The sequence below is a fragment of the Protopterus annectens genome, chromosome 6.part0 (assembly GCF_019279795.1).
Source record: "Protopterus annectens isolate FY-2018-M chromosome 6.part0, PAN1.0, whole genome shotgun sequence".
NCBI lineage: Eukaryota > Metazoa > Chordata > Ceratodontiformes > Protopteridae > Protopterus > Protopterus annectens.
The window spans coordinates 1,179,820,207-1,179,832,707 of NC_056737.1; the positions used below are offsets into that span (position 1 = coordinate 1,179,820,207).

The window sequence follows — 12,501 nt, forward strand, 5'->3', positions numbered from 1 at the left end:
ATCAGACTCCCTTTGAATGCAGGTCACCATACTCACCAAGGAGATGTTACCAAGGTAAGAGGGGTCACTTTGAGGGGGGGTCTTTAGCAGGCATAGGTGCCATAAGATGCCGAAGGCTGCATAGGTAGAAAAATACCTTCTCAGACACAAAAACCTAACTATTACAGGAACATACATGAGAAAGAACTTGACTAAAAATAATTGCAAGTAACATTAATCTGCGAGTATACAATGCACAAGGAATTCTTTATAGAAATATTGTTTATTACACTCAAAAAACCCCAAAAACAATGGTGGTACATGTATACTCTACATGTCAAAGCCGTTTTATACTAGAATACCTCACCTTCATGGTGTAACAGGGTTACAATACTGTCTGAAAATGTCTGGCCTATACACTTCAGAGTTCAATAAATTTCTTCTGTAGTTATTATAGAAACTGCTGACTGAGAGTGTTGCTTACCAAAGACATCAATGTTACTTGTAGGTATAGTGTACAGCTAGGAGAGGGGGTGCCATTTTTGCTCCTTCTGTCCATATCTTTTTACGGGTTACCATGAGAAATAGTACATTTATGACCACTACAGTAATCCTTTTTATGACAGTATTGAAATGTGGTGCATCTACCCGGATGATTACTGTCACATCTGAAGGGTACCTCGCCTGAATTAAAAAAAATGTAACTTTTTTAAATAGTAATAAGTTTGCTCTTTGCTTCACCGTGACTTTTGATTTACTTCTTGACACTTTCTTAGATGTTCATAGGTTCATAGGTTCATACTAGGCTATCTGCCCAAGGGCATTTATAAGCCTAGCCCATAGTTATGTGGCTTTCGCCACCCCTTTAGTTTGAATAAAAACTATGCCTATCATTTTTCTGTGCCTCTGTCAAGCAGTGACACTGAAGTAATCCCTGGGGTATATCTGCGATCTCCCATCCATTGGTCAAGATTCCTCTTGAACAAGGCCAGCGAGGTGCTCTGCCTCACATGTACCGGGATTTTGTTCCACAGCATAGGGAGTCTCTGGGTGATGAATCTGTCCCTCCAGCACGTTCTATTTATAACCGTGTCAAGGTTTAAGTCTCCCGCCCTTGTGGTTCTGAGGGATCTAGATTTTTTGAGGTGAAGCATATTCATCAAATCTGGGTTTGACATGGCCTTATATGTCAGGCACAGGTAACCTCTGAGCAAGCGGTATGAGACTGAATAAAGCTGGAGTTACTACAGTAGAGAGTCTATTATACAAAATAATTGGGACCTAGGGTAGTTCGGATAATCAAACTGTTCACATAATCAAACATACACTGAACCGGTTAAAAAACTTCCCTAAAAATCATGTTTTTTCTGCACGCAGGAAATACACTTTTCAAACATTCAGTGATTCCAGTAAACAATAAAGAATATTTTTTTACACACAAACGGGCTACAACCTCAAAAAACATGCACAAGCAAAAGTGCAATGTTTACATATTCCCACTTTATTTTTCTTAACTGAAAACTTTGGAAGGCTGAGTTCAGACAAATGTTCTGGATAATTGACTCTCTACTGTATTACAAAATTATTTGAAGGTACAGTAAATATCACTCCTTATGGACAACCTTTTGGTCCCTCCTGTCTGTAAACAGCTGTCACTCCGATCCATTACCAAAAACATTCTTAGGTCACAATTTCTAAGACTCTGGAGAATTTGTAATTCTCCAGATGTTTGTAACAGAGAAGCTAAAAGACAGGTTCAAACAAAGGGGTTACATCGACTCTGACAGTAACCAGGCATTTGACTTGATCACCAAAACATCCAAGGAACAGACAGGGACATACCATATCAGAGTTCAGACTAACCACAAGGGTTGGGAGGGTGGCTTAATGGCTAAGGTGTTTGCCTTAAAAACACAAGTTGCAGGGTTTGAGTCTCACAAGTCATAACTGACTAGGCTTAAAATGGCTCGCAAGGGCAGTTAGCTTAGTACTTAACTATGAACCTATAAACAATAAGAAATACATGAATTACTACTTTTGGAACAAATAAGTTTTAAAGAGGTCATGAATAAGTATTACTAACATGTATAGAGAGATGACCAATTTTACCACAATATGATTCTAAATACCCTTAAAATAACTAACTCTGCAAGTAAGTCCACAGGCCAATGTCTATTTGAATACAAGCCACTGTCTTCTTTGGGTGATATTTTTCTCATTTTCTCATTCCAGTTATCACCCCAGGGGTTGTTTCGCTTGGCAACATGTACGTATTGTAAACATACTGGTAAAATAAAAAAATTCACCACTATTAATACACTCAGAACATATGACATTAGACATCTGATTAGTATGTCTCAGCTTAACGGACTATTTACATAGCCATATGCACTTGTGGGGCATCTTATGTGGGCAGACATCTTGTCCTTGGAAATGGTGGATTGTGATAACTCTGAGTGATCTCAGGTGTACAACAGGAAACTATACTTTACATGCACAGATGACTCCCCCCCCACAGCCCCGTACTCCTTTACTGGGACTGATACGGTTGCAACTTCATCCTTATCTGAAAACATGAAATTTTAAATTATAAAGAAAGGCTTAGGACAGTTTACCTGAGAGACTCCCCCCAGCTTGAATAATGTTTTGTAATATTCCTCTTTTACAATGACAGCAGTATATACTATGAATTTTATTTCTTGAACTTGGCTGTACTCATTTTTACATGTACAGCAGCACACGATATATATTTTATTACTTCTTTATCTTCGTTACAAGCCTTTACCATATTTTCGCACTATCGTGGCATTCATTTATTCATGAATAATGGCAAGGTTTATTTATACAGACCATACGTAGTGCCTATATTTATTCCCTTTGACATCTAGGTGACACCAGTCATAAGAACTTTTCTTTACGATGTATTACCGAAAACATGATGATATCAAGTACTAATTTCTTTCTCTAACAGAAATGCTTAACTTTATTATTGCGTTATATACGAATTGGGAGTTTTGCTTTGTTACTATGCTGCGTTTATTTATTTATGCATGCATGTATGTATGTATGTATGTATGTATGCATGTAGTGTGCTGTTGATACCATTTTTTTTCTGATACAGTTACCATTTTGATTTGGTTCCAAACTTTGTTATTTTTCTTCTGTTTATTTACTCTGTAGTTTTGTTCCTGACATTTACAACACAAAGTAAGTTGGAGAGCAAACTGTGGCCTACAGTGCTAATAAAATCACCAGTTACTGTTTTGGATGCTTTAATCTTTTTTCCTTTTGGATAGAGCTCTGAACGCACCTCCACTGGCCCATGCATCCTTTACAGTTCAGCCAGGTACTCTGGCCAAAAAACAATAAGATAATGGTGACTTCCTGCTAACAGGATACCATCATAATACGAACCTGTGCTCCACTAATTTGTAATGTCAGTGTCTAACACCAGCTACCTCTCTGACAACTTCCGAAGTCTTCTGGAATAAAATAAACTAAAGAAACGAGACAGCATGATCCTGTCCGATTTCCCACAGATGTTTGGAATGCACTACAAGTTGCAGGTTTGTGGCCTTGGTACCATACCTCTCAACTGTCCAGATTTTCGCTGAATGTGCAGATTTTTGCCTCATATTTTTGGCCTGTTCCTCATACATTTTTGGTTTTCTGGCAAATGACTGGAAGTTATTGACGTCTGCAGTCAGAAAATAATAAAATAATGACGGGTATTTGAGTTTCAGACTTCATACCCTTCAGAAAATTCATGCTAATAGAAAACTTGTTATGCTATCAATTTTAAGTTTTTAACAGCAACATTTAAAAGTTGTCTCTATTTTTGGGTCGTTGTCCCCCCATTATTTATGGCTCTTGGTAAGCGTACCTCAGTGGTTTGTGTTATGAATCGTTTTAGTGAAGAGGACAACAATGTTTTTGAAAACCTACATTTTGGAGAAATTACTTCTCAGCCGAAAGTTAACTTTGCATCTAAATGTGGCCTCACAGCAGAAACACAATGGGTCTAAACAAGGGATGTGCTTAAATTTTTTTAGAAATGTATGCCAGTCTGCAGAATGCAGGCCCCCATCAGCCAAGTGCAGCCACAGTCCCTGACCATGAAAAGTGCAGCATACCTTTACAACTGAGAAAAGGCTCCTGAAACTGACAGGTTTAAGAAACAAAACAGTGTTAACCATGCATTCAAAATACAGACTATTTAACAAAATAAATGACTTAAAAAACTAGGCAATGTTGTCCCATTTATGGTAGCACATCTCATTACACAATTATTATTACTTTTTTTAAGTTTAAGCTGCATGCCATGGTTTGCATACAATATATTTAGTTAAACCACATGCCCAAATCCCATTCTATATGAAGAGCGCATTTTCAAACTGCAATTAGCACCTGCTTTTCACATATTAGTCCCACAAAGGCAGCATCCATTAGGATGAGAATACATGACATCAACTGCCCGGGCAAACAGCTATGCATGACTTTTATTACTATCTAAATTCAAAAACAGTTACTGACCAAAATGACTGATGTGACTCCCTCCTCAATAGCCTTACAGCTGTGGAGGGAGCAATGAAGTCCAGCAACTGTAATCTGCACAACTTGCATGCAGGAATACGGTCTCCAAATATGAAAGTACAATTTTACTGTTTTCTGAAAATTTACAGATATATCATACATCAAGCCTGTCTATTCCCAAGGATGTACCAGTAACTACGGACTAGACTAACCTGTCTTATCTTTGTTTTGAAGGATGTTTTAAGTAATCAATGATGTGCCCTGTTGGAGGAGGCAGCACCAAAGGTTTCCTCAAGTTCTTCCCGTCAGCATAAATGGGGCTCCCACTCCAGTTCCTAGCACGTGGAATGAACTTGTCAATCAGGGGTAGCGGGGGGAGGCCAGATGGTCATATGTGGATCAGGGGGAAAAACAAAAAGACGAACCTCTGTTTTAATGTTCCCTGAACTTTGACAAGAGATGAGGTGTCTTACCGTGCAGAGTTTCTGCTGTCTCTGTTCTAGAACTTGCTGTAGTTTTGTCTCTCGAGCTGCATTCTGTGGTTCGATGGTTGTGGCAAACAAGAGGTTCTCCTCCGCGTATTCATGACCTAAAGTTAAAAAAGAGCACAACGCTAATTACACCTTAAATTGGCAGGAATTTATCCTGATCAACGCTTGGGAGTTGAAAATGAGTGAAAAACTGACACCACTGGCCAAAACTCCAAACAAAACAAAAAAAAATTAAGTGTCTAAGGGGAATGAGAAAAGTACCTGGGCCACTATAGAAATTTAATTATCTGCCAAAGAATGTTATATTGCTCACAGGCCACATTTTCCCCATAAGCCTGGTGTTACCCACAGGATCTCTCTGCACCCCAAAGACATGCAGTTGAAAGGGGCAAAGCTAACTCCTTCTTATGCTTATCAACTACAGGGTTCGACTGCTTGATTTTGACAATCAAGATTCGTCTCTACGGCAATGCATAGCACTATACTGTTACATGAGCAGTGACATCCACAATAACAACATAACATACAAAAGTTTGATCATATAAAAGCCAGCCAATAAAGTCATAAGCTACAACACAAAGCAACTCAGCCAAGCTAATACTGCAAAAGAAATGCAAAAAACAAGTCAATCATTAATAACAACTTGTAATGACAAATAAAAGCCATTCAGAACTAATTTATTTATTTATCAGGAAATTCCGACTGGACACAGGTCCATTTTCAGCATAGGCCCAGGGAGAAAGCTCCACACAAGCAAAACAAGTAACAAATACAAAGCAAATAAAATCTGTAGCAAACATGAACAGCAGGAATGTATGAAGAACAAACTGGGATACATAAAAAGTAACAAAACATATAAAAAGTAAGAATACATTTAGAGGTGACATTGTAAACACAAGATGACATGGAATGCTCAGGATTATAATATGTTGATAATTATGTTTAGATAAATGATAAGAACAAACAATTACACTTTCTAAACTGTTTAAATTGGCAGTTATAGCTAAGTACCCTAACAGAACATATAGCTGACAGAGATCATATGGTGCTGCAAGCAGGAAGGTTGGAGGAAAAAGAGGGAGACGAAAAAAGGGTGGAGGAGATATAACGATCTGATTTTGGGAGGCAGGATGGCTAAGGGAGGGGAGGAGAGGAGGTGAGGAGAGGAATGAAAGCGAGTCTAGACTGGATTGGTGCAAGGACATAACCAGTGACTTTTAGTTCGGCTTTGAAGTGATGGGATGAGGGTAGGCTGGTAATAGAGTGGGGAGAGTGTTCCATTTGGATATTATGGAATAACAAAGTATTCAAAAATGGCAAGACCATTTTTTTAAATAAAACTATACAAATTACTCCTGCTAAGATTTCAACATCCACTTACTGGAAATTAGATCCACGGTGGTGCAGCGGTAGCGTTGTTGCCTCACAGCAAGAGGTTCTCCTGTTCGATTCTCTGCTTGGGTTGGGAGTGCCTTCTGTGTATAGTCTGCATGTCCTCCCCACGGTCGAGTGGGCGTGCCTTCGTTGAAGGTTGGGGGTCGGGCTGGCAACTCGACACCATAAAAAAAACAACTGCCAATCATTAGCGGACCGGAGTTCCGCTATGGCGACCCCTAACCGGGAAAAGCCGAAAGACAAACAACAACAACAACTACAAGTGCAAGGCCCAAAATTGTTGGCCCTGAATATTCATGGAATAAATTGGAACTCTTCATTCAAAATAAAAGTCAGTTTCAAAATTTGCTGCTCCAACAGCTATTGTATTGGAGGTTCAACCTTGAATCTCCCCCACATGAAGGGATCTGGCCCATTCCTCTGCCACTTAAACATAAAACACAAAGACGCTGGAACTCACAGGATAGATAATGCCTTCTCGAGCTGGCATGAGCCCTTTGTCAAGAGTTATTAAGTTAGATACAGTGCTTAAATATCCACTTGTGCCTAGAAAGGAAAGTACATAATTTATTTCCAAGTGGTTTAAAAAAGGGAAATTTGAGGAAAGTAAGTGTGGAAAGAAATATGTGCAGTTAAGATCATACCTCTCAACCTCTTTGTGCAAGAAATCTGGACAAGGCCTAAAATAATGGCGGGGACGAAGGTCCAAAAATAAAGACAGATTTTAAATATTGCTTTTATAAACTTAGAAAGTTGTTAAATAACAGGATTTGCTTTAGCATGCATTTTCTGAAGGATATGAAGTCTAAAACTCAAATGTAGGTCATTGTTTAGCTATTTCAGTCCTCAGTGATTTGCCAGAAAATCACAAATTTTATGAGGAACAGACCAAAAATTAAGATGCAAAAATCTGGAAATAGGAGACAAAAATCTGGACAGTTGAACAGTATGGCTTGGGTATCTCAGATGACTGCACCTCAGAGACAGACACTGAGTGTATTTATTTATTTATTTTATTTGACCTTTGTTGACCGGGTTAGTCTGACTGGGCAAAATAGCCCTTTTTCAGCAGAGACCTGAGGAGAAAAGCTCCAAGAGAAACTGAAAAAACAGAGTTAAATTACAATGTACAATATACAATTGACCAGAGTGTCTCAAAAAAATGTACATAGAACAAAGTGCAAAATATCAGAGAAGGCATTAACAAGATTAAGAATACGTGGTCAACATATACATTCTTAATGAAGTACAGTGAGTTTTGTACATACACTGAGACAGGGAAAATATCTTGAGAGGACATAAGAAAGAGGAGGCTTTAGGAGGAAGAACAAAAAGCAGAATATTAGAGGCAGAGAATATACACGGGGGGGGGTAGAGGGCACAGGTGGCAGAGAATAGACACGGGGGGGTAGAGGGCACAGGTGGCAGAGAATATACACCGGGGGGGGGGTAGAGGGCACAGGTGGCAGAGAATATACACCGGGGGTAGAGGACACACAGGTGGCAGAGAATATACACCGGGGGTAGAGGACACACAGGTGGCAGAGTATATACACCGGGGGGTAGAGGACACACAGGTGGCAGAGAATATACACCGGGGGTTAGAGGACACACAGGTGGCAGAGAATATACACCGGGGGTTAGAGGACACACAGGTCGCAGAGAATATACACCGGGGGGGGGGTAGAGGACACACAGGTGGCAGAGAATATACATCGGGGGGTAGAGGACACACAGGTGGCAGAGAATCTACACCAGGGGGTAGAGGACACACAAGTGGCAGAGAATCTACACCGAGGGGTAGAGGACACACAGGTGGCAGAGAATATACACCGGGGGTTAGAGGACACACAGGTGGCAGAGAATATACACCGGGGGGGGGGTAGAGGACACACAGGTGGCAGAGAATATACACCGGGGGTTAGAGGACACACAGGTGGCCAGATAATAGTTTAGGAGGGTAAAATACAAACAGAAGACTGTAGGCAGAAATAACAAAAGAGAATTGGGAGAGAATATGAGACTTAGTTGTAAAGAGGGAAAGATATACTGAGATGGGTTGGACAGGAAGAAAATATTACAGAAGGAAGGAAGCAATGTTAAGTAGGGTGCATCCATAGGCAGGACCGTGATTTATAGAGGTATTCCTTCAGAGCTGTTTTAATGGCATTGGGGTTAGTGATGGATCTGACATTTAAAGGCAGATTATTCCAGGCATTAGCTATGGAGTAACTGTAAAGAAGTTGGTCTAGATTCTTATTAGGCTTACAGACTTGCAGTAGGTGCTGTTGAAAGCTACGGAGAGGATAGTTTGGTGTGTAGGGTTGGATGAGGGTAGTGAGGGAAGGGTTGTAAGAAGCTTCATGGAGGATAGAGAGTGCCATGATAAGTTGGGGAAGTAGAAGTCGCTGATGGAATTCCAGCCACTGCAGGCTTTGTAGAGCTATGCAGTGTTGCGTGTTTTTGTTTGTGTGCATGTGCGAGACTGAGCATGAAACTGCAAGATGGCCGCATCATGCTGCGTGCACGTGCGAGACTGAGCATGAAACTGCAAGATGGCCGCATCATGCCATGCTATAAAAATCAGAGTTTGGCATGTTACGTTACAGCTAGTGTTCATTTAGCAGAAAAAGATAATTGGTTAGAGAGACTGCTCTTACATTTAATTAGATCATAAACTACAATACAATAGTTGTACAGGGAGATCAGTTTAATCTTTGCTGTTTTGCTCAAAAGAAAATATGACTACCAAGAGGGGAAGATACAGCGTTCGAATGTGTGGCTGTCATGACCAGTTACTTCCCGTAGCACTCGACTTAAAGAGTATAAACTTCCCTGACACTAACGGTACTATACATAATGGGACATTACATACGTGTCTACAAGAAACTAGCTGACAGATGTATCTGCACAGAAGCAGTAATCATTTCGGACACACAAAGCCGTCAGTTATTTATAGTGAAGCACTTCGAAATCACCACATTTGTTCTAACAAGGCAGAAAAGATGCATACGCAGTTGTCACAGCTGAAAGATACCATACTCAAGTTCCATACCTCTTGTAGATCAGTGTGTGTGTAAGTATCTTTAAGAAGCTACCCAAGGGCTTGCACAAGTGTACAAATACTGAACACGTGCGAGCCTGACTGCCATTTTGTAGTAAGCTATTGAGATGTGAGCATGCATGTATACAACATCTGTCTGTTAATCTGTCTGTTTATATTTTATGATGCTGCTATCCATCCTGATGTGTTTCTAGTGCATCTAAATGAACTACCTTGCCTGCTTCTTCTGTACATAGAGGGATGAGCGACATGGTGTCAGAAGAGGCATGGTTACAATGACTTGTTGCCAGAAAGAGCGCCAGTTTCTTCAATTTGAATCAGAGAGGCATCTAGCTACCGTTGGAAGGATATAGAGGAGTGGATCATCCCTACTGCATGTATAATTCGCAAAAACAGGTCCAAAATGAATTTCAGATGTTAAAACTTGCTCAAATAAGTATTCAGAATGCTCTAAATCATATTTAAATAAATTTAAATGTCTGACATCGATGGAAATATTTGAATTACTATGGAAATGTTTGAAATAAAGTATGAATTGCATAAAATGAATAAAATAAAAGGAAATGACTGCATTTTTGCACAGCATGTATTTTTCATATTAAATAAGGCTATCCGAGTTATTAGAAACATATGAAATGTTCGCATGTTTGGCAATGTTACAGTACAGTAGTACAGCCATTTCAGAGGATAGTTCGCTAAGTACAGTGTTTCAACGAGTTTACTGTACATTTGAATGTTATTACAAGCATACAGAGAAGCTTGTTCATATATAATTACAAGGGCTATATTTTCAGTCTGTTTGTGCATACTTTTTGAAAACCAGGTCCACTTGTGTTTGATACTAATATTGCAGAGAACTGGAGAGTGTTTGAGCAAGAGTGCAACATTTTCGTACAGGCTGCATTTTCTGATAAAGATGACCATACAAAGGCATGTATTCTACTTAATTTAGCTGAATCAGAGGCCATAGAAAGGGAACGTTCATTTGTGTATGTACCAGCTATCTTTGCAGGAGAGGGGGGAACCATCATATTCTTGTACCGGCTGAGTCAAGGGAGGAGCCTGAGTGCTTAAAACATAAATTTAGAGAAATGTGCAACCCCCAGACAAACATTAAATGGAAAGGTACTTACTTTACACAAGAGATCAAAAGCCTGGTGAAACTTTTGCAGCATATACAGCCAACTTGAGAACAAAGCTAAAGTGTGCAGATTTGATTTAAATGATGAGTTGATGAAAGACTTGTGTGTGGCATTAAAGATGATGCTGTGAGAAAGATTTTGTTTTGTGACAGTGATTTAACTTTGAATAAGGCCACTGAGATTTGTCAGATATATAAGCTCACAGAAAGGCACACAGATATGCTCAATATTGAGAAATGCATATTTCCAGAAACTTCTAAAGCTCATGTTGACAGCATGTGGTTAAAAGAAACAGCCCCAAGCCCATGGCAGCAACAGTAGCCCCTGCAACACTCACTGGTAAACCCCAGAGCTTTCTAGCAAATTCCAGAGCTTGCACAGTCTCTGTGAAGTATAAAAGTGAGTCAGCAAACTCAAAGCATGGGCCCCAACCTAGTTTCATTGTTAAGTGTCGCAATTGTGGTGGAAGTCATGAATCTAAAAGTGAAAAGTGCTTAGCTTTTGGTCAACAATACCACAAATAAGTGCAATCATTTCAAAACGTTCCCTTTTAGTAAAAGAATGTGTGCCTTTTGATTTACAAAACATTTCAAGAAAAGTACAGTTTTGTACCTACCATAAATGTAGATGTCCGATAGGTATGCATCTGCAGTCCTAACATATGGGTTGTCCTGCCTCAGGCAGCCCTTCGGTCGGCCGGATTCCAAAGTCTGGGTCTGGCTTCGGCTGATGTCGCACTTCACCCGACATCATAGCTGCTGTTTATTGGGTATAAAGTCATCAGCCGACGCCATTTTCCTCAGTGTTTCTTGCCCCAGATGCCAGGTGCCCTCTAGTAAGGCTAAATTTGGATAAATGCAAATAATTCCGAACAGTAGAGAGCAAACAATATAGAAATATATATATATATATATATATATATATATATATATATACATATATACAAACAAATACACCATAATAGATTCCCCCAGCTAGCTAAAAGAGGGGTAAATACCCTAGGAATACCACAGAGGGGAATGAGGGTGGGTAATCCTGACTGCAGATGCATACCTATCGGACATCTACATTTATGGTAGGTACAAAACTGTACTATGTCCTTCAAGGATGCATCTGCAGTCCTAACATATGGGTAGAATACCATAGCCAAACTGGAGGAGGAGGCACTAAGATAAAAATGGTGTAGTTAAGATCCCTTGCAAAACAGCAGTTGCAAAACCTGCTTGGGATCTAGAGTATAAGGGAAGATTGTAATGCTTGGCAAATGTATGCACGGAGCTCCAAGTAGCAGCTTCTGTAGCCACTCCTCGTAGGAAAGCTGTAGTGGTGGCTGTAGCTCTTGTGGAATGAGGTCTGATATTAGCAGGAGTTGTCTTTCCATGAAAAGAGTAGCAAAATCGAATGCAATTTCCTATCCATTTTGAGATTGTCTGTTTTGAAATTGCCTTTCCTTGCATTCCTGTTGTATATGCTACCAGAAGCTGGTCAGTTTTTCTGCTGGTCTTAGTTCTGTCCAGATAGTAGCGTAATTGCCTGTGCACATCCAAGGTATGTAGCAGTCTTTCCCCCCTGTTCTGTGGGTTGGGGAAGAATGTAGGTAAATGAATCGCTTGGTTCAATGATACTCTGGAGACCACTTTTGGCATAAAGGTAGGGTTAGTTCTCAGAGAGACTCTGTCCTGATGGAAGATAAGGAAGGGTTGTACTGCCATTAATGCCTGTAACTCAGATACCCTTCTTGCTGAAGTAATTGCTAGCAGGAAAGCAGTTTTCCAAGACAAGAATTGTAATTCTGCTGTTGCTGCTGGTTCAAAAGGGGGAGTGTTAACTTTTCCAGCACAAAGTTGAGATCCCATGTAGGTAAAGGTGGTTTCCTTGGAGGCTTTACATTTTTGAT

At 39.9% G+C, this 12,501-nt stretch overlaps 1 protein-coding gene across 2 annotated transcripts in view; it reads right to left on the bottom strand.

The window, feature by feature from the left end:
- LOC122804746 (probable hydrolase PNKD) overlaps positions 1-12,501 on the bottom strand; it is a 660,794-nt gene that overhangs the window by 89,838 nt on the left and 558,455 nt on the right. For both annotated transcript variants that reach the window (XM_044074811.1, XM_044074810.1), the window contains exon 8: positions 4,986-5,101. In XM_044074811.1, the coding sequence (XP_043930746.1) occupies positions 4,986-5,101 (116 nt within the window). The remainder of the gene's footprint in view (positions 1-4,985; positions 5,102-12,501) is intronic.